The sequence below is a fragment of the Ochotona curzoniae genome, unplaced genomic scaffold, assembly GCF_017591425.1.
Source record: "Ochotona curzoniae isolate NIBS_2020 unplaced genomic scaffold, NIBS_Ocur_1.0 contig_291, whole genome shotgun sequence".
Lineage (NCBI taxonomy): Eukaryota > Metazoa > Chordata > Mammalia > Lagomorpha > Ochotonidae > Ochotona > Ochotona curzoniae.
In genome coordinates this window covers 2,694,110-2,720,605 of record NW_024465649.1, presented here as the reverse complement: position 1 = coordinate 2,720,605, position 26,496 = coordinate 2,694,110, and the positions used below count along the sequence as shown (strand labels likewise).

General features: G+C 44.0%; 1 protein-coding gene across 3 annotated transcripts in view; it reads right to left on the bottom strand.

Moving 5' to 3' along the window:
- The window catches only part of JAK1 (Janus kinase 1), a 147,381-nt gene that overhangs the window by 44,524 nt on the left and 76,361 nt on the right, over positions 1–26,496 (bottom strand). For all 3 annotated transcript variants that reach the window (XM_040978418.1, XM_040978420.1, XM_040978419.1), the window contains 2 exons: positions 7,841–7,923; positions 5,943–6,141 (listed from right to left, as the gene is read on the bottom strand). In XM_040978418.1, coding sequence (XP_040834352.1) covers positions 5,943–6,141; positions 7,841–7,846 — 205 coding nt within the window. In that variant the 5' untranslated portion in view covers positions 7,847–7,923. The remainder of the gene's footprint in view (positions 1–5,942; positions 6,142–7,840; positions 7,924–26,496) is intronic.

The window sequence follows — 26,496 nt, the reverse complement described above, 5'->3', positions numbered from 1 at the left end:
CTCCCCTGCAAAGGAGCAAAACCCTTTGCCAAAATCAGCGTTCACTGAGAAAGACATCAAGAAAATGGGGGATACAGAATTCAAAACACTTGTTATAAAACTTCTTATCAACAACGAGAAGCACATAAAGCAGGCATTCAAGGAATTCAAGGAATATGTCACACTGGAAACTAATCAAATGAAAGCTGATATATCAGAAATGAAGAATACAGTAGAGCAAATTAAAAGTACAGTGGAGAGTCTCCAAAACCGTATGAAGGAAGCAGAAGAAAGAATCTCAGAATTGGAAGATATTTCCTGTCATCAGGCGAAAACAAATGGCGGGAAGCTGAGCTAGGTCAAGCTAAAAAAAGTATTCAAGAATTGGAAGACACTGTTAAGAGGTCAAATATAAGAGTTATGGGAGTCCCAGAAGGTGCAGAAAGAGAAGCTGGGTTAAAAAATGTGTTTAATGGGGGTCGTCTTCTTCACTTTTCCTCCTGCCACTATGGCAGGGGGTAAGAGTCTTCTCCATCTCAGAGCCCCCTCCCATCACTAGGACGGTAGTCTCCTTTCTCAACTTTTGTAATAAATCTTGCTTTAAAACTAAACTCTGGGGCCCGGCGCCGTGGCCTAGCGCCTGAAGTCCTCGCCTTGAACACGCTAGGATCCCACCCATATGGGTGCCAGTTCTAATCCCGGCAGCTCTACTTCCCATCCAGCTCCCTGCTTGTGGCCTGGAAATGCAGTCGAGGACGGTCCAAATCTCTGAGACCCTGCACGCACATAGGAGACCCGGAAGAAGTTCCTGGTTCCTGGCTTCGGATCGGCACAGCACTGACCTTTGCGGTCACTTGGGGAGTGAATCATTGGATGGAAGATCTTCCCCTCTATCTCTCCTCCTCTCTGTATATCTGACTTTGTAATAAATAAATAAATCTTTTTTTAATTTTTATTTTTTGGGATTCCCCCCACCCTTGTTCCAACTCTCCCCCCATGGTGGGCTCCTCCACCCTGTTGTATAACCGTAGTTCAAGTTTAGTTGAGATTCCTTCATTGCAAGCATACACCAAGCATAGAGTCCAGCATCTCACTGTCTGGTCAAGTTCAGCAGCTTCTTGGGGAAATCCTTCCCGGTCCGAAGGCAGAGCCAACAGAGTAAAATCCCGGTCCATTAAAAGCCCCAACATAACATCAGCAACAATATATAACATTAAGGGATAAATTGACAAGGTATTGAGCAACCAATATGTCAAAATTGGATGCAAGGTCTTAACAAATTCCTGTGGCTATTTCAATGACATTTCAACAATTGAGGTGCAAAACTGTTTTAGGAGGAGTGTGCAGAGAAATCTTCCATACCCTGGTGTGAGGAGTACTTAATTCCCGTGTCCTACCTAGTAAGGTGTGTGTGAGTCCATGCTGACCAAGCCTTCCTTATTGTTCTCTGCCTATCCATTCCAATTTGTGAGTGAGTGAGTGAGTGAGTGAGTGAGTGAGTGAGTGAGTGAGTGAGTGTGTGTGTGTGTGTGTGTGTGTATGTATGTGTATATGTGTGTATGTGTGTATGTGTGTGTTGGGGGAGGGGCTCTGGAGTGTCCCTCATGGTCACTGCAGAGAGGGTGGGGACCCGAAGTTGAAACTAAGTAAGAACCAAAAAAAAAACTAAACTCTGTCTGCATGAAAATTCAAAGAATCCTGGCTTCACAGAAGCACATCTCTGGTCGTTGTGGCTACTTGGAGAGTGAACCAGTGGATGGATCTTTATGTCTCTTTGTAAATCTGATTTTCTTTCTTTTTTTAAAATTTATTTTTAAATTTTATATCATTTTATGACTCAGTTCCATATTTTCAAATAACAAAAAAATAAAATAAAAAAATTCTTACTAAAAAAATGTGTTTAATGAAATAAGGAAATATGTCCCTAATCTAGAGAAAGCACTGGGAAACATCCAGGAAGGACACAGAACCCCCAACAGGGCTGACCAAAAGCAATCTTCACCAAGACACATGATAATCAAGCTCTCTTCAATCCAACATAAGGAAAAGACCCTTATATTTGCTCGTGAAAAAAATCAATTGATATATAGAGGAATGGCAATTTCTCTCACAGGAGACCTCTCACAGGAAACTCTACCGGCCAGAAGAGAACGGAGTGACATATTCTAAAAGCAAAAAAATTCTAAAAGCAAAAAATTGTCAGCCCAAATTAACATACCCAGTAAAGCTTTCCTTTGTCTTTGAAAATGAAATAAAGTTCTTCCACAGTAAAGTTACAAGAATATGCCTCTTCCAAACTTGCCCTACAAATGATAAAGATGTTTTCTTGACAGAGAAGAGGAATGGCACTCACCAAAAACCAAGTAAGTGTCTTAAGTACTCTGTATGATACTCCTAAGTATCTTTTATTAGTAGCCAACCAGCAAGAAGATACATATGTAACAAAGCCAGACCCAGTAGTCCTCTGTCTCTCCCTCCTCAGCAACAAGTACAAGGAAAAGAGAGATTATGAGGCCAGCTAGGCCTGAGTTCATGATTAAATTACTCAGCCCTATAATCCAAGCAAGTGTGGGAAGACTCACTGCCAAGTCCTCAGTAGTATGGATGTTTGCGCAACCACGCCTCAAACTAAGACAGTAGACTTAAATGGCCAAGAAATGTACAGAAACATGAGGTCAATGGCAACTGTTTCCCAAATCAGACTCCTGAAGTGAGACTGACACTTGGACAGGGCCCTCTCAGGCTGCACCCTCAGGCAGAGGACTCTTTCCACACAGACACTGAGAGGTTGGCACCTGAATGTCGTCTCTCGCAAGCCGTAGTCCATGCCTGCGAGGCAGTGGTCCCTTGGAGAGTCACACGGCCTTACATACAGAGCAGACAGCACTCAGCGGCAAGCAGCCTCTCCCTTGGTGGGAACCACACCGGCTTCAGGACACAATGTCACTCATTGTTTCAGACTGGCTTTTGGTTTTCTCTCACAAACTGCTTTTTTGTGTGCTGGCCTGGAATCCTGGCCTTCCTCTATACATACCAGTATTTGAGCAGGTGCATGCACATTGGGGGCATAACTTATTTGCAGTCACAGAACCATTTGCAATTCTTCCGCAGGTCTGATTCTAGCAACATGACTAGTCATGAACTGGAAGGTCAAGGATACTTTTCAGTTGAAAACTAATGAATAATAGTCGGCACTGTGGCACGGCACACTAATCCCCTGCCTGCAGCACAGTAGGCTAATCCTCTCCTCTGCCTGTGGGTGCTGGTTTGAGTCTCAGCTGCTCCACTTCTGATCCAGCTCTCTGTGGTCTGGGAAAGCAGCAAAGGATGCTTAAGTGATTGTGCCCCTCTACCCATGTGGGAGACCTGAAGAAGCTCATGCTTCCTGGCTCCTGTCTTCAGATTGGCCCAGCTCCAGCTATCACAACCATTTAGGGAGTGAACCAACAGGTGGAAGAACTCTGTTTCTCCTCTCTGAAGATCTTTCAAATAAAAATAAAATAAATATGAAAAAAAACAAAAAAAATACCAAATAACACTAACGATACCAACACTGTCTAACGGCTGCTGTCAGGCATCTGGTTAAAAAGATTTATTTTTATTATTTTTTTTTATTGGAAAGGCGGATATACAGAGAGGAGAGACAGAGAGAGGAAGATCTTCCGTCTGATGATTCACTCCCCAAGTGAGCACAACGGGCCGATACTATGCCGATCCAAAGCCAGGAGCCTCTTCCGGGTCTCCCACGCGGGTGCAGGTTCCCAATGTTTTGGGCCGTCCTCAACTGCTTTCCCAGGCCACAGGCAGGGAGCTGGAAGGGAAGCGGGGCTGCCGGGATTAGAACCAGCGCCCATATGGGATCCCGGGGCGTGCAAGGCGAGGACCTTTAACCACTTGCGCCACTGTGCCGGGCCCGTCAGGCATCTGGTTAAGACACTCAACACCCACTATCTTTCGGTCCTCCAGATAACCAAAAGAGGTGAATACCAACTGCTGTTTTACAATTGAAGAAACTGGGGCCTCCTGAGATTTAGGCTGATTCATGGTTACTCAGCTAGTAAAATGCAGAGCTGAGAATCAAACCACACTGAGAGGGAAAAGCAACAAGAGCTAAAATTTGACTTCATATGGGTAAAAACAGAAGAAAACGATACTGTCACCAAAACATCACTGAAAGCTCTAAGAATCTGTGGTATTCAATAGTTACATATTTTTAAACTTACCAGAATTGCCCAACACTCCCCAGATACAAAAGCGAGATCACTCACTTCCACAGAAAGGCATAGGTATTGATCCCCCAAGTCAACCGAGCCTGAGGTCAGAGTCACAAGGGATCCAGGGGCTGTGCCCCTTGTTGACCACAGGTTCTGCCTGCTCCTCTCCTTCCCAGGCAGGTCCTCAGGGCCTCACTAACCACAGCCCAACGACTCTGCAAAGACGACCCTGGCCAACAAGCTGAGGGTGGTTCTTACCTGCCATGTTGATGGCAAGAAAACAGACCAATCTCTGACATCCTCAAACCTCAATGGGAGGAGGGAAAACAAAAAACAGAAAAAGCCAAAGCTTTTAGTAATACTTCAGATATTACTTTAGAGGCACTGATACGTATTTACATGTTCTGCTAAATGCAAATACATTTAAAGCTGTCTTCTAAAGCTGCTCACTTGTTTAAACTTCTGTGCAGTCAGAATGACTTTAAATACTGTTATGTTCCCACTACCAGTTAATGGTGAGCTACAGTTTATAAACAGTCTGTAACAGACTATGGATGAGTCCCTTTATCTTATAGTTAGTTAATATGCTCTTTACCATTATTGTGGTTAATTAGTGCACTCTTCCTTACAGCATGAACTTCTGCTTGTACTGAACTTTTGACAGAGAAAAAGTTTCAGAGGTCCAGCACTGTGATGTGGTGAGTAAAGCCACTCCCTGTAAGCCTGGCATCCTGGTTCTTGTCCTGGCTGCTCCATTCTGATACAACTCCCTGCCAGTGGCTCAAGGAAATTAGAAGATGGTCCAAATGTTTGGGACCCTGTCACCCACATGGGAGACCTGGGTGAAACTCCAGGCTGCTAGCTTCGGCCTGGTCCAGCCCATCTGTTGTCGCTTTTGAGGGAGTGAACCAATGGATGAAAGGTATTTCTGTCTCTTGCTGTCACTCTGCCTTTCAAATAAATAAACAATAAACAATTTCAAATACTTATAAGAGATAGATATAAACCTATGAGTACGAAGATACTGGAAGGGGAAATCCCTGAGCCTGTGGAACTGTGTCACGAAAAAAAATTTTTTCAAGTGTTATTTTCATAGTAGATTTGGTTTTCCCACCTTGTTAGGATAATGCAGTAACTTTAAGAAAAAAACTTCACTTAAAAAAATGTGTTGTTAATTTTGTCATCCTTTTCACAACCTGGCAATTTGACCAAGCCACAAAGCAACACTCAATGTCTTACTTCAAGTCAGCATAGCACTGCGGAGGGCAGGTGACAGTGGCAGAACCTCAGAGTGTAGAATTCTGGCTAAGATATCAAGAGATGTTAGTTGGTGAATTTCTAACCCGTGCCAAGGTCTTTACACATCATTTTACCTAATGCCAACAGTGCACATGTGGAGATATAGAGAACTGAGCCCCCACAGAAGACAAATGTCACTCCCTGGGAGCCACCAGCTCATCAGAGAGAGAGAGAGAGAGAGAGAGAGAGAGAGAGAGAGAGAGAGAGAACGTGCAGGAATATGACACTTTGTACACTAAAACATTGAAAAGTGAAAATCGAAGGATTTAAATTACTGGCCACAGGTCACATGCAATTAAATAGCAAGGGCAGAAGCAGGGTAGAACCCTAACTTCCAGAGCCTCCAGCTCTTTGTGTTCAGGAGAGAGTTACATGGGGAAAAGCTCCAAATGGGATCTCCTTGTGGGATGGAATGCCACCAACACCTCCCCGGTACCTGCCAGTACTCACGGCATTCTTGTGCGGCCCTGATGCACACCTCCTCTGCTGTGTACTCCCCACTGCCCAGTCGGAGGGACTCCCTGTCCGACAGATAGAAGACAACTTCCACCCCAGGTTCAGGGGCCTCCAGATCCACCTCGGTCCTCCTGGAGCTCCTCATCCTAGCACAGAAAGCCATGGCATTGCAGTCCTCTTTTATATTTAGATACTGTAATGGAAGGAAGAGGAGACCATGTAGTCATCGTATGTGGTGCAGTTTCAAACAACAAGATAACACTGTGCAAGCAAGCACACAGAACACCTGTTCCTGGGGAAGTACCCGTCCCCAACCCTCCCGTGCCTGAAAAACCAGACACGTCAGAGCTCTCAAGGGGTGAGAACAAGGTGAGAAATTAATGAGCACTAGCTATTTAACCATAGCCAGAACACATGCCTAAAAATCATAGTTTTAGACACAATCTGAATTTATTTTCCCATACATGCTGTATGTGAAAAACACAGCCCAGTATGGAAACAATGATATTAACAGGTTTACTGTTAGTTACTAATATTACCTCTACTGGAATCATACTTTTTAAATAAACCAATGGTACAAACCATAGTCTCACATGCCTATACTCTGCCGAACAGCAAGCTTAGTGCTGCATGTTAAATGTCCTATCTAGCCTCATGTCCCCTCTGGGACAGTGCACACAGAATGACTCCCACCTATGGTCAGAAGACACATGGAAGGGCAGTGAAAGTGAAGGGATGGAGCCAAATCCCCATCACCCATACACAGGCAGGCAGCAGAACAAGCATAGGAAGTTTTGCTCAGGGCAGTTCAGAACCCAGACAACAAGTCTGCAAGTTAAGCTGCCCCTGTGAGTACCCCTCTAAAGGGAGCGTGACTAGGACAAAGAGCCCAGTTCAGTAATGGAGCCTTGGGCAAAGCCAGAAAGGAGCAAGGAACAAGGGAAGGTTCTCTCCTCCCCTTGCTTCAACACCAATGGCCTACGAACTACTTTCTCCAGCTCCGGACTCCTGCGTGGTAGGCCAACCTTTGCTTAATTGCAAAAGAAGTCTTGGTAACAGGCATCAACCCCTCAAATGGCTACCTGCTAATCTTCACATGGTTTCTCCAACTCTGTGACAGAGATCCTATATGACCCGGCCAGTAGTCATCTCATATCACCTGTTTCTAATGTTTCTAATGTTTTTAAAGGATGACATAAACTATGTGAGTTAAAACCGAAAGATGAGCATGATGTACTACAACAAAGAGAAAAACAGCAAAAATATGTGTATTGTGGTCCTTTTGGTAATGCACTTGAACAATATACAATAAATCATTAGTAAGTACTTTATATCCAGGAGACATGACAAGAAATGTTTAGCTTTTATTTTAGGCTTCATATATTTTCATACTGTTGAGATTTCTTCTTAATCAACATATTTGCTACTGATATTCGTCACTGATATTCATCACTGGGAATGAATAAAAAGCTGATTTAAAAAATTTTTATTTTATTTTAAGTTTTTTGATGATGTATACATGGCTGGAAAGGATGCATGCCCATGTGGACCACTGATTAAGGTGGGAGGGGCTGAGGAATAGGGGAAAGTGGAGGAGATCATTGTTTCTAATTTATTCTTCTTCCTGTATCTGGGGAAGGGAGACAGAAGAGGGGAGAGATGGGGAACAGCCACACCCAGCATCCCAACCACATTAGTCCCGGGAGTGTGGGGGGCATGGCCACCCAATATCATCCCAGAGTCCCCAACATGAAGCATGCTCCATAGGTACTGCCCTTTTTTTTTTTTTTAAGTAAAAGCATCAATACAGAAAACCCTATAGGTTTAAGATCACAATTTCATCATTCTTTTAAACTATTTTTCCTGTTTTTAATATGGGGAAAGCTACATACCTGCATTTATCCGGCTGGCCAATGTCTCCCAAACAGCAGACTGAATGTTCTTCTCTATTTTGCAAACCACATTTAGAGCTGAGCTAAAGACAAAAATAAAGAAAGAAATAAACAAATCAGCTGCAGGGCTAATTGTATCCAAAAATAAGGACACTTCCATTAGGGAAGCAGCCAAACTGAAAGTGGCAGAAAAAAGCAAGCATTTGGGAGGAAGAAAGCAAGCAAAGACTGCTGAGGACCCCCAAGGGAACAGAGACCTCACAGGCAGCAGACATCTGAGAAGGTCTGGTCTCCACTCTGCTGGCATGAGGCAGTGGAGACTACGGTGTACCTCTAACAACCTCTCCTCACTGCTGCAAACTTCACCTCAGGACACCCACGGATGGCTCTTCCACTGGCAATGCACTTTTCCTTAGAATTACCCCCTCCTCAACCCAGGCTGAGCACAGGTCTACTTTTTTTTTTTTCCTTTTAAGAAAAAAGTAATTTTCCTAATATTTTTCCTTTTTTTAAGCAGTAGAATCACAAAGAGCGAGCTTCGAATCTTAGTCATTTGAAATCGGTTCGCAAGTTATCACTGATTTTGTTTCAATTTTCTGTCCAGTCCTTCAACACATTTGATCGGAATGCAGTTTCAGGAAGAGCAGAGCCCCAGGCATCACACAGCTGTAGGGGCGTGGGGAGACAACCCAGCAACCGGTTACTGCTGAGGCTGGAACCAACCTTCCCACAAGATGAGACACACAGCACAGAGAACATAAAAGCTGCCCAAAACACAGTGTCATCCCTGGCACCTGTGCTAACTCCAGTGACAGTGCTGACAAAAGCTCACTCAGGAAGACTTTCTGCAGTGGGTAAAACCTAAAGAAAGCAACAATGGGAGGCCAGGTAATGGACATTGTACTAATTTTGAAATTAAGACCTTGGTTTGCCTATTTCGATATGAACAATTTTAGCCAGCATATACGAACTAGCCCTATATCCGGTTTTTCAGAGTTTAACATAATCAATGTTAAGCATGTGAACTAATACCCTGGCCTTCCTTAAAACAGCAATTAGAGGTCTGCTAATTATGAACATCTTGCACCAACTCAGAAACAAAGCTTCAGGTGTGGAAAATAATGCCACAATAACTTAAGCTGCCGCTTGGATGCTGGTTCCAGTCCCAGCTGCTCCACTTTCAGCTTCCTACTAACGTCTCTTGGGAGGCAGGAGATAACAGCTCAAGTGCTTGGGTCTGTGCCACCTATGTGAAAAAACCCACAGACCACAGGCTTCAAAGCCTGGCCCATCCCTGACCATTGTGAAATGTAGGGAATTTCTGGGAAGACAGAAGTTCTGTCACCCAGTCTATGTCTGTGTATCTCTCTTTCTGCCTTCCAAGTTAATGAAAATTAATAAACTTTCTTTCTTTAAAAAAGCAAAGCTTCAAATACTGTATTTAGAAGACTTATCCACCCAGCAAGTATTATTGAGCAACTGTCCATGCCCAAAGCTGAGCTAGCTCAGGAGCCACAACCAAGAACAAGAGCATTGAGCTTACACCTACAGAACGAGAGTCAAACCATGATGCACAGACAGAGGTTATTACCCACCCTTTCCCCCAAGAAAACCAACTCAAACTGGTATGAAGGAAAACAAGAAAACACAGGGGAAATGTGTTCCAGTCTGGGGCTCAGGAACCATGTCTGCAGAGGCTCAGCATGAGGCCAATAACAAGAAAGCAATCTGGGCAAGAGGATCAGCTTATGCTAAGGCCCCACGGAGGAAGAGTTAGTCTTGTCTACCCACTGCATGAAGAGGGAAGCCTTCTGCAATATTCCTTCTGCACTCCTGCACAGAAGAGCATGAGCCAACTCAAAGGCAGTACCTGCTAAAGATGCATGTGGGGCTTTCAACCCAAGGTTTCTCAGCAGCCCAGCATTATCCACTGCTGCTAAGGATGAATGAAAACCGACTGGAGCACCCTCTGCTTCGCAGCATTAAGCACGTATCCCAAGCCAAGGAAGGAATACGCACTCAAAGCTTTTGAGGGGAAGAAGGGATTCAAGAGTCCCACCAGGTCCAGACCCTTTTCAGAAGGGACATAGCATAAGCCTTCATGGAACTGAAAGGCTTTTTAACGTGTACCATCACAAATCATGTGTTGTTGGAGTTTCGAAGTCATAGGGTTTCTCTGGGCCTTGTGTAAGATTCTAGGGTCAGACTCAAATTACTAAGATTCCTCTAGAACTAGTACATCATGAAAACTTGTCATTAAGGAGAGTAGTTTTCCTGCCATTCTTTTGCTACCACATAAAACAGTACAGTGAAATCACATTGCATCCAGTTTCCAAATGAACTCTAACATTGCTGGACAGGATAACAAAATGGGATGGGCTCATGATGCTCAGCCTTATACTCTCTGGCAAAACAAGATTAGCAACAGAATTTATGAATGATGCATAGACTACGATGCTTCGTGTTTCCGTATGCTGATCCAGTAGCAACAAAGGCCCTAATCTCAGGAAACTGACATTCTAATGATAAATATTTTAAAATAAAACCACTCACAAAGCACTTTAAAAGGATGCCAGACAATATTGTAAGCATGTTAGACCTGGGTCTGCTGGTGGACTTCATACAAAATGACAACTGGGCTCCTAAGTATTATAGCATTTCTACAATGGCTCCATCCAAGCCACAATGCTTTCAAAATAAACCAGGCAACATGATCTAGCTGATTATTTTTGGAGCAGATGCAAAAAAGAACAACATTAGTTTGTAAATGCTTTGAATTTTAAAAAATCAAGTTTTTAAAATTTTTTTCTGAAAGGCAAATTTTACAGAGAAACAAAGAGAAAGATGTTTCATCTGCTAATTCATTCCCCAAAGGGCCACAATGGTCAGAGCCCAGACAATGGGAAGCCAGGTGTCAGGAGCTTTCTCTAGGTCTCCTACTTGAGCACAGGGTACTAAGGCTTTGGGTTCTTCTCCTCTGCTTTCCAGGCCAAAAGCAGGAAAATGGACGGGAAGTGGAGCAGCTGGGACACAGGGTCCTTGTGCTTGCAGGTGGAGGATTAGTCAATTGAGCAACTGCACCAGACCATCATTTTAAGTTTCTTACTACAAGTCACAAAAGGGAGATCTTCAACGCTAGAGAAACTGTTCAGTGGACATCACAACATGTCCTTTTTTAAGAATATGATCTACTAGCTCTAAATTGTAACTGATATGAATTCAAAGACTCAGAAAATGGAAAGGATAGGGTCCGGCACAATACCCTAGTGGATGAATCACTGCCTTGCTGGGATGTGCTGGGATCCCATATGGACGCTGGTTCAAGCCCTGGCTGCTCCACCTCCCATTCAGCTCCCTGCTTGTGGCCTGGAAAAGCAGTGGAAGATGATCCAAGAGCCTTGGGACCCTGCAGCCACATGGGCGACCCAGAGGAAGTTCCTGACTTATATTGGCTCCGCTCCAGCAACTGTGGCCACTTGGGCAGTGAACCAGCAGATGTAAGATCTTTGTTTCTTCTTCTCTTTGTTAATCTGCTCTGCCAGTAAAAATAAATAAATCGAAAGAAAGAAAGAAAGAAAGAAAGAAAGAAAGAAAGAAAGAAAGAAAGAAAGAAAGAAAGAAAGAAAGAAAGAAAGAAGAAAGAAAGAAAGAAAGAAGAAAGGATAGAGAAAAGGACAGATGAATTCTCAAGCTTTTTGATATGAATTATTCCACCCTTATTTGCTTATAAATTATCAAAGATCTCAAAGAAAATATTTTTCTCCATGAAAGAGTGGCTCATTTCTGTTATACAGAGAAACAAAGCAAAATAGGAAAATTCTGATTTCTCACATTTCTTTTAGTCTGTCACATTCTTATGCAAAAGAGAAGTGTAACTGATACTCTGAAGGAGGGGGAAAAGAAAGAAATAAATCACAGAGCACTGTCCATCAAAGCAGTACCAAACTGCGACACCTGGCACAAATCCTTTCCCAAGATGAAAAATTTCAGAAATATCTGTTTGAATATACTAAAACGCATCTGAATTCTAGATAGCGGATAAAATAACTTTCTAAAATTTATTTATTTATATGGGAATGTCAGATGTAGAGAGGAGGAGAGACAGAGAGGAAGCTCTTTCATCCGTTGATTTACTCCCCAAGTGGCTGCAACTGCCAGAGCTGAGTTGATTCAAAGTCACAAGCCATGGAGCCCCCACCAGGTCTCCACGCGGGTGCAGGGACTCAAGGCCTTGAGCCGTCCTTGACTGCCTTCCCAGGCCACAAGCAGGGAGCTGGATGGGAAGTGGAGCTGCTAAGATTAGAACCAGTGCCCATATGGGATCCCAGCATGTGCAAGGTGAGGACTTCAGCCACTAGGCACTGTGCTAGGCCCCAGAATATCTATTTTAATGCCAAAAATAGAATTATCAATATGTAATTGCTTTTTGTCAAGTCACTGTCAGGTTTACAAACTATGTGATATTTATACACTATGTGATGGTCAAAATCAAGGACAAGGATTATTAATAAGATATTGTGGGTATCTGATTATTTTCAACAAAGACACCATCATATTTACTATATAAGAATCCAAGTTGCCTGGGGCCAGCAAGATGGCTCAAATGGCTAATCCTCCACTTTGAAGAGCCAGCATTCTACAGGGGTGCTGGTTCATGTCTCAGCTACTCCACTTCCCATCCAGCTTTTTGGTTATAGGCTGAGAAAGCAGAGGAGAATGACCCAAAGCCCTAAGACCCTGCACCCACATGGGAGACCTGGAAGAAACTCCTGGCTCTTGGCTTTGGATCAGCTTAGCTCCATCCGTTGTGGTCATCAGCAGATGCAAGATCTCTTCCTGTCTCTCCTTCTGTTAAATCTGCCTTTTCAATTAAAAAAAAATCTTAATTTTTAAAAAAAGAATCAACGCATTTAATTTTTAAAGTAGAAAATACAAATAAAGTGTCAATACTGAAATTGACTATCTCACACCTTTAAAGAATTTTAAGCCTGAAGATCTCAAACATTTTTACTTTAAAAATTATCGGGCCCGGCGCAGTGGCGCAAGTGGTTAAGGTCCTCGCCTTGCACGCCCGGGATCCCATATGGGTGCCGGTTCTAATCCCGGCAGCCCCGCTTCCCTTCCAGCTCCCTGCTTGTGGTCCTGGGAAAGCAGTCGAGGACGGCCCAAAGCTTTGGGACCCTGCACCCACGTGGGAGACCTGGAAGAGGCTCCTGGCTTCGGATCGGCATAGTATTAGGGCCATTGCACTCACTTGGGGAGTGAATCATCGGACGGAAGATCTTCCTCTCTGTCTCTCCTCTCTGTATATCCGCCTTTCCAATGAAAAAAATAATAAAAATAAATCTTAAAAAAAATTATTATCAGCAAGCAATATCTTAAGGAACCTAACAATGAAAGCTCCAAAATAAAAGCCTTTGATTTGATACTTTACCTTAGTTAACAAGTAATGAACTAAAGATGAATGGAACAAAGAAACCACAATGATATCACTGTAAACTCAGGTGTGTGGGTTCTTAACAACTAGACAGCAAGATAATGAGCAAATCATCTATAACCCAGAGCCTCAGTTTCCCACAGACACACAGGAGGAAACTGGCTGCTAAAGGGTTTTGGCAAGGATCCAAAGGTCTTTCCCAAGGCCTTCCTCCAGCACACAGGACGCTCCCTGCTTCCCCCTTCCCACCTAAAGATGTGCTGTAGCTGCAAAAGTGCTCCAAGTGCTGAAGTAACTGACAGGGACTTCAGGGTAGAGAACTGACCCAGCTCAAAGGGGCAAAGAAATAAACAGGGAACCTGAGCCAAAGCCTGAGCACACCTCACAGTCCCTCTATGCTTCAGGTGACACAGTCCAGCAGTTAGCACCACGTGGAGTCACTGCCACCTGGGCTAAACCCTGGCTTGCCCTCTTCCCAGATACTGCAATCTTGCGTAACCATCATCCCAAATGTCAAGATTCTCAATGTATGGTGGGGCATAAAAATAGCACTGATCTCAGGAGCTGCTGCTAAGGTGAATTGAGTTTAATATGCAGTAAACAAGCACTCATATTTTGGGCATAAACTCTGTTAAACAGATTATAGTCTAATGGAATATATTTCCAGTCAAGAAGAAGGCTTTCCCACATGGCCTGAGCATCGTCAACGTTTCATACATGGAACCAGGCACTTGCACAAGGGGTTTTAGGCTAATCCTAAACTGTTACTGCTCAAACATGCGACTTCTGATTCCAAGAACCTGGCTCTCTACAGTACGGGGCAAAAACTGCTCCAACATGCACTACCTCCAGACACACCCCATCACCAGTAGCACTGTCCTCACTGGCTTTTATTTTTAAAAAAGATTTATTATTTTTTTTTAATTGGAAAGTAAGACACAAAGAGGGAAAAAGAATTCTTCCATCCACTGATTTCACTCCTCCCGTGGCCGCAATGGCTAGAACTGAACTGATCTGAAGCCAGGAGCTTCTTCCGGGTCTCCCATGCGGGTGCAGGGTCCCAAAGCTTTGGGCCGTCCTCGGCCATTTTCCCAAGCCACAAGCAGGGAGCTGGATGAGAAGCAGGGCTGCCAGGATTAAAACCAGCATCCATGTGTGATCCTGGCACGTGCAAGTCAAGAATTTTAGCCACCAGGCCCCTTCACTGGCTTTTAAATGCTTTTATTTACTTAGAGAAATTTATTTAGAGTTTGGTAAATGGGCACATGCTGCTTTTTAATTTTAATTTAAATTAGTTTTTACCATCCAAGTTAATTCATAGATACAATTTTAGAATTAATTAAAACTTAGGTTTTAAATACCTTTAGTAACCTAACATCTATCTAGGAGAAGATCTCCCGATAATTACAAAGTTATCATTTAAAACACACACACACTTCAAGGGGCTGGAGTTGTGGTGCAGTGGGCTAAGCTGCCATCTGTAGTATAGGCATCCTACAAGAACAGCAACAGTTCAAGTGCCAACTGCTCCATTTCTGAACCAACTCTCTGCTAACGTGCCTGGAAAGTAGCATAGCATGGCCCAAGTGCTTGAGCCTCTGATACTCGTAAGGGAGAGCCAGATGGAGTTCTGGCTTCAGTCTGGCTATTTGGGAAGTAACCAGGGGATGGACAATCTCTGTTCCCCTCCCTCTGAAACTCTGCCCTTCAAATAAATAAATCTTAAATCTCCCATGTTCCTAGCCTTGCCAGCATCCCCATCCACAGCTAATGTGCTGCTTTGGCTCACAGCTGCAATGTGGGGAAGAAAGCGCTGGTGACATCCACCACAGGCCCAACAGACAAAAACCCAGAACCTACTCAAGTCATGACTCACCCCCGCAAACCGTCTGCTGCCCTTTCAGCCACATGGTCAATGGCTTCACACCCACTGAGCAGCAGCAGCCTGGGCCCCTCTGCCTGAGGAGCGGAGGAATAACAGAGTGGAGCAAAGTCTCCTAAGACACTGAAACGCACATGGATTTCAGCCATGAGGATGACATCATAGAAATATAAAATCTGCTGTTTTTTTTCCTGTCAGCAAATCAGAATTATGGCTTTCCTATATGCCACTCCTGCCACACTGAATAACTCACTTCCAACTATAGTAGCAATTCCAGGAATACCCCAGAACCGTAAATGCTGCTTCATTTACAATAAACTTCTAGGGATGATCAAACAATCAATGCCAATTCAATGGCCCGGGGCTCTGCACTGCCCCCAGCGAGCCTGCTTTCACCGAGAGCAGGTTTCCGATCAAAGTAAACAAGGCACTTTGCTTAATTAAAGTCAATAAATATCTTCCCAAAAGACATGCTGCACCAAGAACCTTTGCTACTTTAAATTTTTTTTCTTTTATACAAATTACTACTAATCCATACAGACCTTTATTAGAGAGCAGAATATATGATTGAAACTATTCATGTCCTTCTCCAGGGTCAGAAAGCTTGACAGCGGGAGTGGATACCTATACAAGGAAGATGGCTGGTCCACACAGGTGTGTGCTGGCATCATTCCTTCCAGGAAGCGCAGGTGTCACTCATACAGCCTTGCATTTTAACAGCACTTCACAGCTTCCAAAGGCTTTTGTGACTATATTTGTCACCTAGCCCCTTTCACAGATGAACAGACTCGGATTTGAACATTTCCAGGGATAACTGTCCAGAGGGAGACAGGACTGGGGCTCAAACCCATTTCCTGGCCTGCAGGCCTCACTATCCTTGCCCAGGGCTTAGGGACAATTTAAAGCTGATGAGAGCAAATGTGAGCCCACCAAAAGCTTAGAGTTTCTTGACAGCTGGCTAGGTGAACACTGAGCTGGGGAGCCTCCAGTATGATGGCATGGCAGGATGGAGTCCAGCAGACAAGCAAGAGGACAACGTGCTATGCTGGGAAGTCAGTAGGAGAGTGGACATGCTCTCAACAAGACAGATGGGATGGACGCAGCTTTTCTAAGAAAGGACCTGGAGGCAAGGAAAAAGGGCAGTGTGCAGGAAGGAGCATGCAGCCCAGGCCGGACGACACAAGAAAAATGCAGACAATGTGAGCAGCTGATGAACTGGCTGAATGACGGCTGTGCTAGCTGCTTACTGCAGGCCGTAAAGTAATGAGCAACGAGAAAGGGACCCAGGTTCCAGCAAGTCTCTTAAGTACTGGCCTCAAATCCTATGAAACTGTTAGATGCCTAAGATTTCTTGCAGAGCAGAAACAGCCAGAGACCTGAGCTTGGAGCGCCCTAACCTGGTTTGGACATCAGCTCTCACAGGTAAATTTGTCTAGGTGACTCTACCACAAGTTTGTTTTTCCTGTAAAATGAGAATCAAAGTATCAACTTGGCAGAGTTGTTGAGATGCTTTCAGATGTCTCTCTTATGCTAAATTAAAAAGCTCATGCCCATTAGGAAATCAACGTTTTTCGTATACTTAAGGTTTTATTTAAAATAAACAAAACTTGACTTTTCAGAAAGCAGAAATAAACCTTAATCCAAATGTTGAAAATTGTACCCTGTACGCTACAGCTAATTTTTGACCAGTTCATATTTCCAAAAACATCATTATGTGCTATCTGACAAAGCATGAATGTAATCAGAATTTAAAGGAATATATAGGAAACAATCCTGAATCACCTCACCTTTTGCAAAGGTTTACTAACTTACTTTGGGGTGGGAGGTGGTCACCTTCTTCCTTTCTAATTGTTCTGCAGTAACTCTGGGCAGCATCTATCCAGTAGGGTTGTATAAGTCTTTACCACTGGAGGATTTTTTTTAATGATTTAATAGGACCAGTGGGCCTACAGCGCCAGCATTCCACATGGGTGCTGGTTCATGTCCCAGCTGCTCCACTTCCAACCCAGCTCCCTACTTGTGGCTTGGGAAAGCAGCACAGGGCAGCTGTGATCCTTAGAAGAAGCTCCTGGCTTCAGACGGCTCAGCTCCGGCCCTTGCAGCCACTTGGGGAGCAGACCAGCTGACCCCCCTCTCTGCAAATCTGCCTTTCAAATGTAAAGTAAGAGGTTGAGTAGAGAAAATAGGTGCGAGGAGGGGGAGGGAGGAAAGAAGGAAGAAAAGAAGGAAGGAATGTCTTTTTTTAAAAAATGGACTTATTTGAAAGGCAGAGAGATGGGGCAGAGGTAGAGTGGGAGGGAATATTTCATCTAATGCTTTATTCCTCAAATGGCCACGGCAGCCAAAATTGGGCCAGGCCAAAGGTGGGAAAAGCCTGGAACTCCATCCAGGTCTCCCATGTAGGTGGAAGGGGCACAAGTATTTGGGCCATCTTCCAGTGCCTTCCCAGGAACATTAAGAGCATCTTGAAGTGACTCTTTGATATGGGCTGCTGGCACTACCCCTACTCAAACTTCCTGGGTACAAACAGAAGCCAGCTCTGCTTGCTTACCTTAGGGGACAGGCATAGTCTGATAAAGTACCATTACTGGCACTACTGACTGATCACAGTCCAGTCTTTACAGGCATGAACTCAAACCACCTCCATTTATGTCCACCCTTCCTTAACAGATTCAGAATCTTGGCAAGGAAAGATCCAAAACACTTAGTTCAGCTCACCCCCAGTCACGGGTCTGCACTTCCTTCAATTTCTGCAGCAGTAATAGCAGTTCATTCCAGAAATAGAAGTTTCGATGCTGGAAAACTTCACACATTGCAAATGTCCATTTCAGTCTACAGACCAAAGGAACTTAGCTACTGTTTCAAGATATAATTTGAGACAGAAAAATAAAAATAAGACATCTTGAGAATATTGCTTCCCTACATGCCCCCCTAGGCTTCTCCCCAGTTTAGACACTAGAATTCATTGCTACAGCTTAGCTTTCAGGTAACCCCACCAGTAAAGGCTCTGCTTTCAACTAATAGTAGAGCTGCCAGAAAATCGTATGTGTGTGAGTAAAGCACTTAAGTCTCCACTCTCCACTAGGGTAGGCCAGTATCAGGGCAGGGCAAAGTCAGCAGGTCAATGCTGTCCCTCCAAGGGTGGCCACACTACTCTCACTCTCCTCCCCCACACCTGGCCAAGTTTTCTCTAAGTTGAGCCTCAAGGAAGAGTCGAGCATTACAATTTGACATCTAAGGAATTTAGGTGGGCATCCATGCTTTAAAACCAGTTTTTAGTCTTCTGCTGTATGAAAATATACTTTTTAGTATATACATGTATGGCATAAAAATTTCACAATAGTGATTCTTAACATATTTTATTCTGTATTTTTCTCATATTTAATAGGCTTTTAAAAAGTTAAACAAGACCCACAAGACCAATTTCACAGCTATTGCTGAATACTAGACCAGCTTTGATCACCACCAGCTTTAAAGGACAACTAAATTAGCCTTGCAGTCACCGTTTTCAATGTGCTCACCTTCGCTATTGGAATACAAAACACTGAGATGTATTTCACAGGAAAATCCTTTGACCAACAAAAGGAACTTCTCCTCCTAGGAAGTATTTTTGTTTTCATGGCTTACCTTCTGGGTCCATGGAATGGCACCACAGAGATCCATCAAATGCAGAAACCATGATGCATGGAAGATTCATGTCTTACATTCTGCCAACAGGGGCCAGCATTGTGGTGTAGCTGGTAAAGCTGTCCCTGCAATAGCAGCATCCCACGTAGGCACCATTCATGCCCTGACTTGTTCTACTTCCAATCCAGCTCCATGTTAATGGCCCGGGAAAAGCAGTGGAAGACAGTCCAAGTGCCTGGATCCCTGTCACCCACATAGGAGACCTGTATGAAACTCCTACTAGTTTTGGCGTGGTCCAGCCATGGCTGCTACAGTCATCTGAGGAGTGAACGAGAGGACAGAAGAGCTCTCTTTTTTGTTCTTTTCTGTTTCCTTCTCTTTCAATAACTCTGACTTTCAAATAAATAAATATATTCTAAAGATTTATTAATTTTTAATGGAAAGGTAGATTTACAGAGAGAAGGAAAAACAGAGAAAGATCTTCCAATTGCTGGTTCACTCCCCAAATGGCTATAATGACAAAAGCTGAGCTGATCTGAAGCCAGAAGCCAAGGAACTTCTTTGGTCTCTCCCACACAGGTGTAGGGGCCCAAGGCTTTGGGCTGTCCTCTACTGCTTTCTTAGGCCACAAGCAGGCAGATAGAAAGTGGAGCAGCCAGGACATGCACCACTGCTCCTATGGGATCCCAGCAGTTGTAAGGGGAAGATTTAGCCACTGAGCCATCACATGCTGGGTCCAACATTTCTTTTGTAAAGGCAGATTTTTTTTTTTTTAACAGAGAGGTCTTCCATCTTCTGGTTCACTTCCCAAATCACCACAACGGCCAAAGCTGAGCCAGTCTGAAGCTGGGAGCCAAAAGCTTCCTGGTCTTATGCCATACTCTGTTGCTTTTCCGAGTCATAAGCATAGAGCTGGACTAGAAGTGGAGCAACCACGACATAAACAGTGCTCATATGGGATACCAACGCCACAGGGTAGAGGATTAGCCTGGGTTGCCATTGTACCAACCCCAACAAATAAACTATTATGAAAATAACCTCTATTTCTATGCATGATTTATTCCATTATCCCAAGTTTCTAACTTTACAATCACATCCTCTAATTATCCTTCACAGAATCCAAAATTTAGGGCCAAAACTGTGATATAGTGGGCAAAGATGCCACCTGGAATACTGGCATGTCAAATGGGTGCAGTTCCTGTCCTGGCTGCTCCACTTCTGATCTACCTCCCTGCTAACATGCCTGGGAAAGCACCCACAAGGAAGACCTGGATGAAATCCCATATTCATGGCTTTGGCCTGGCCCATCCCTGGCTGTAGCAGCTCTTTGAGGAGTGAATCAGGAAACAGAAGATCTCTCTTCCTCCCCCTTCTCTAACTCTACCTTTCAAAATAAAAATAAATTTTTTTTAAAAAATTAAAAACTGTTCTGTTTTCTTGGTGCAAATAACCACTGTGAATGAGTAGGAACTTAGCAAAGGGAAACCATTCAAGTCATAGAGATTTCAATGTTAGGTGGTATTATGAATGAACAATGCTAAAAAAAACTCTCAAAAGGTAGAAAAATGGAGCTAGAACAATAGTGTCATAGTGAGTGCCCAACCCCTGGTTCATTCCTCAAGTGCCTACATAGCCAAAGCTGGGTTAGGCCTAAGCCAGAAGCCAAGCACTCAATCCACGAATGGCAGGAGCCCAATTACTTGAACCATCACCTGCTGCTCCCCACCCCATCCACAAGAATACATATTGTAGGAAGCTGAAATCAGGACTGAAGCCAGGATTTGAGCCCAGACTATCTTACACACTGTCCTAATCATTACACCAAACAATACCAAATGCTCGGCCCTAACAACAAACTGACAGGCTTTCTCAAGACAAAAGCTCACTTTCCAGTTACACACAGGCACGCAAGTCCACAATATACCTACAACCATAATTCCTTTACAAAACAGACCTTTTCTAACAGACAACACCAATCTGGCAAAATTGGAATCCATTTTATATCATCAATCTAATAGCAACACCTGATCTTCTTTCAGCTAATGTAGTATTTCTGGGTTTTTGTATTTTTCTGTTTTGAGAAGACAGGGAAGAGTACCATACAATCTCCAACCTTGGAGCTTCCTTTATCTCTTCTAGAGAATAAAAGCATGGACAGAAAAGAACAATAATTCATTGCAACTACCTGGTAATTAGTAGGGACAAATACTATGGTAGGTTGTAAATGAGTAGTGGAGATCAACAGAGAAACATAACAACTTGGAGGAATAAACACCTGTTTCTGGACATCATTAAGTTAAACAAAAACCCTCAAAAAAAAATTCATTGTGTAAAGCTTGCCACGCACATCTCAGTGGAAAGAAATGACAAACTTCACATAAACCATGTAAGAAGATAAAGCACAACAAAAGAGTTAGCAAGTCAAGAACATGACGGGGGAATATAAGGATTATTTGACAAATGCAAGGCACACCTAACCACAGCACATGAAGCGCATGTTCAAAGCTGGCATAGTGTGGGGATGGTGAATCCATACATTACCAGGGAAAACTGGCACGGCAGGGTTACTGTGCCTGTTAAGAACCTGGCTCTGCCACTTTTCAAGTAAATTTAAAATTTCTGTGATTATTTTCTCATTTGCAAAGTAGGGATAATCATCATTATTTTACAGAACTGTTTTAAATACATACATATAAAATCTGGTCCACAGCAGCCCCAGAACAGTGTTTTCACTATGAGAGGGTAGGGTTAAAATGTGCCTTTTGAGATGGGAGAATGTAAACAGTCTAGCTACAAGGAAACACAAGCATTCCACCAAGACACCAGGATTGTCCCTGGAGAGACAACCCCTAAGGAAGAACTCAACTCCCCGAGCCTCGCTTGAGCACCCAAGGAACAAGAAGGGCTTCCTGGATGTGCACTTGGACTGCCTGTGGAATGCCTCTCAGGCATTAGGAAATGATAGAAAAAAGCACGGACCCCTGATACTTGAAAAATCTCACCTGTGAAAGAGAAAGCCTTCTTGAAATACTAGAAATGAATTAGCCAGTTTGTGGTGGGTACGAAGCACTCTTCACTAGAAATTCTTGCTCCGGCGTCCCAGCACAATAACTAAATAGAGCTGGGCCCAGCACAATGGCTCAACTGATTTATTCTCTCCTTACAAATACCAGGATGCTCCATGGGCACTGGTTTGTGTCTCGGCAGCCCTGCTTCCCATGCAGCTCCCTGCTTGTGGCCTGGGAAAGCAGTAGAGGACAGACCAAAACCTTGGGGCCCTGTGCCCATGCGGTAGATATGGAAGAAGCTTCTCGGCTCCTGGCTTTGGATCAGCTCAGCTCTGACCACTGCAGCCATTTGGGAAGTGAAATACCAGATGGGAGTGTCTCTTCTTCTGTCTATAAATCTGCCTTTCCAATAATAATAAGTAAATATTTTAAAAAGTAAGTGAAGCCAGAAACAGCCTCAAAATGCTGCTTACTGCTCAGGACTCATCTGGACATGACTTTTTGATGATCTTTAAATAGTTGATTAGAGTGCAAAGGGTCAAGGGCTAGAGGAAAGTGGGTGAGACCATTGTTTCCACATTCTTTTTCTTCTTTCCTGTATCTGGGGAAAGAGAGGAGCTAACAGGAGAAGCCACACCCAGCTTCCCAACCACTCAAGGATACCCAATGTGTGGCATGCTCTGAGGTTTTAACAGTCCAACAGTCCTTAATTGCTGGTGATCCCACCACTCAAATCACGACGCAACCTCTCCAGAATCAACTGGCTGGTATAGTCCATTTTAGAGTCTCCGTGTGCCCGGATATTCACTGCCAACGCTTGGCTGGGGTAGTTGATCAATTTGTTCTGTCTTCCATCATCTGCCACGGTACAAAGTGTCCTCTGAAGGTTCAGTGTACTGCCATATCCTCCATGTGCATCTGGATATGCTGCCCACTGTTCTGAGGGGAGACCGTACTTTAACTTATCATACCACACAATCTCTCTCTCCCTCTCTTATACTTACACTTATACACACAAACACACACACACACACACACACACACACACACACTCCTTACATTTAAAAGAAAATGAGGCTCTGGGTGGATATTTTCTTCAAATCACGAGGTCATGAGCTTGAAAGCACACTCCCAGCTGCAGAGCCTGGCTGGGACATCCACTAGGGGCACCAGAGGGGTCAGCACCCTGCTGTGAGGAGCCCTCTGAGTATCTGTGGAATGTCCTGTCCCTGGATTGAAGGGAATGAAGAGCAAGGGCACAGGGCCAGGAGCTACTCAGGGGCCATCTGCTACTCAGCAAACTCATTTGCACAGTCCTGTTTCCCACCATCCAGAACTCAGAGTTCTGGAACACTCAGACCAAGGCTCCTACATTCCCAGGGATCTGAACACGGCACAATAACCATATCGGTTGCAATTCATCTACCTTTGAGATTGCAGAAAGCCATATCACACCTTCCCACGGAAGCACTCATTCTTTCAAAAGACCACGAGGAATATTACCGGGCTGTGAGAGGAATTCAGAGAGGAACATCACAGAAATCACTTGCCCTTCTACCTCCACTCAGCATGAAAGTATCTGCTGATAGGGCTAAACGAGGAGCGTCCAGCCAGATGTTCCCTGAATACTTCTGGTCCTGGCCAAAGCTGTGCCTGCCCAGTGCATTCCAGGAGCATACACAGCTAATACAGTTACATTCAGGCTGTATACATGACCAGACAGTATTAGTAGCAGAAATGTTGCACAAATCCAGACCTTCAGATGCCAAATCTCATGGTTCCCACACTGCACCAAAATAAGTACTCACAAAAACACTTCTGTCTCTTTAGCCTTTTCCAAGTGAATGCCAAAAAGGAAGGAAAGAAGGAAGGAAGAGAGGGAGGCAAGGAGGGAGAGAAAGTTAGAAAACAAGACCAAAATCAGTGTAACTGTTCATGACCAACTGACTAACAAATCAATAAATCAAGCCACAGAGCTTTTCCATTTCATAAAGCACTTTTAGTACATCTCAATTTTCACTTTTTTTTTAAGATTTTTTTTTTTTTTGGAAAGGCGGATATACAGAGAGCAAAGACAGAGGAAGATCTTCCGTCCGATGATTCACTCCTCAGGCGACCGCAACGGCTGGAGCTGAGCCAATCCGAAGCCAGGAGCCTCTTCCAGGTCTCCCACACGGGTGCAAGGTCCCAAAGCTTTGGGCCACCCTCCATTGCTTTCCCCGGCCACAGGCAGGGAGCTGGATGGGAAGCGGGGCTGCCGGGATTAGAACCAGCGCCCATATGGGATCCCGGGCATGCAAGGCGAGGACCTTAACCACTGGGCCATCACGTCGGGCTCAATTTTCACATTTATTTAAATGACCATTTCTCTGGTTACACAAATGAAGACCATGTGGTTGCAAAAGATAATTTGTGTTTATTAACAAAGATTTAGATCAAACTTAGTAGTAAGAAATAGGGCCTGGCACCGTGGCCTAGTGGTACTTGTAATCAATGAACACCAGTCCATGCAAAAGCTAAGGCTCGGGGCTTGTCTAGCAGGATCACATCCTATTACATGACATGTTGATGGATCGGGAAACGGATCATATTAGGCAGGGTCGTGAAATTAAGTAGCACATGAGAGAACCATATCTGGGGGTAGATTCTGTGGGGGTTGTGTGCGCCAAACCCTGTGCAAATACTAGCCCCACTGGTTAGCTCAAGAGTTGAAGGGGTGATGGACTAAACCAGGTATGATCAAGGAGCCTGCCATCACTCACTGGTAAAGGAACCCCCAGCAGTCTGGACTGGTCAGGGCAGCAGCACCCGAATGTGCATCCTGAATAGGGTGTGGGATGGGCTGGGCTGCAACGTTCACCAGTTCATACAAGGCCAAATGGAAGGCCAGACTATGCCGGACAGTGGCCTAAAGCCCAATGGCATGTATGAGAACTGGGTCTGGCAGTGGGTCAAGTGGAGGAAGTTGGGAAACTCCCCTGGTGGGTCATAGCTCCAGCTGGTGAACACATGGTCCAGACCTGTGTTCACCAGCTCCAATGGCTGGCTAATGTGTGGATTGGTAATGGCACAGGCTGGACCAGGCAGGTCTGAGCAAACCTTAGCCCACAAACAAAATTAGAAATCAGGATAGAGCACAGGTCATGCCGACCTAGGCTCTTGCACTTACTGGTCTGCATGAGCCAGAGACACTAAGCCACAAAACGTAAGACAAGGGTTGGGACAGGTGAGGGGCTGTGCCAAGCTGAGTCAGAGCAACCACTGGCATGCGCGTGATCTATAGCGCAGGCCCAGCTGGGGAGCTAAGTCCCTGGCTCCTGGCTTTGGATGGACACAGCACCGGCTGTTGCACTCACTTGGGGAGTGAATCATCGGACGGAAGATCTTCCTCTCTATCTGTCCTCCTCTCTGTATATCTGACTTTGTAATAAAAATAAGTAAATCTAAAAAAAAAAAAAAAATCTGGTCTGGGAACACCTCAGACAAAGTCTCTTTGGGGATCTCCCCAAATGAACTGCCGGACTCAGAACCTTAATCATGAAAATACAGATGACAGAACAAGTCAATGAACCACTTTAGCCATATGTTGGCAGTGAAAAACTGAGCAAGTGAAGACTCTAAGATGGACTATGTCAATCAGTGCATTCTTCAACAACCTCATCGTGCTTAGAATGGCGAGACTGGCAGCAATTCAGAACTGTTGTTCTATCAAAACCACTTGAGCAAGACCCTCGGAGCATACCCTACATCAGGGACCTGGGGTGGGTGGGAGACTGGGTTGCTCAGTCCTGCCTGGTCCTCCCTTAAAATCCCCCTTTACCTCAGATATATGAAGGAAACAATGAGGAAATAATAGTCTTACCCACTTTCCTGTAACCCTTGCACCTTTTTATCCTAATTAACTATGTAAAGATTGTCAAAAATTTAAAAAATGGAAAAAGAAAAAAAATAAGAATGAATAAAGAGAACAAATGATTATGATGAAAAGGTAGAATCCCACTACATTAAAATAATAAAATTGCATTTTCTTTTAAAAAATTATCAGAAAGGCAGAGTTACAGAGGGAGATGGAGATGGTGAGGGGCGGAGACTTGGTTCACTCACTAAATGACCACAAAAGCAGATGGACTGCCATTTATTTTCCTGTTTAGTCTGTAAAGCCAGTGTTGCGGTTGTTTTTAAATGTGATTAAAAGGCCTGGATTTAGCTGGCATGTAAATCAGTGCCACCTTTAAAATATCAAAAGTTATATTAATAATTCACAAAGTATATACTATGTATGTTCAACACTATAAAAAGATATTTAAAATGTGAAAAGATTCTCTTGGTTCCTTCAAAGTTTCTGATATAGCTTTCCTTGAGAACAATTCGGCTCTCCATGTCAATTTTTGTATGCTTTGATTCAGTGAACCATCCAACATAGTACTGAAAAAAAAAACAGTTTACAAAATAGCATGTACGTGACAACCCTACCTATGGTGCACAGACACATACAGGTGATCCTAAAGAGAAGTGCTTGTGATACCGATGGCTCCCTCACTTTGCACACATTTTCATATTTTCCCAGTGTTCTACAACAAATAGATCCACTACTCTCTTTCTCTGATCACACAGGGAATTAGAGCTAGCAGGGAGTTCAGGATAGTTGGGTCCACATCCACTGTTGAAGTCAGCTTACAGAAAGACCACTCTATCTGCTGAA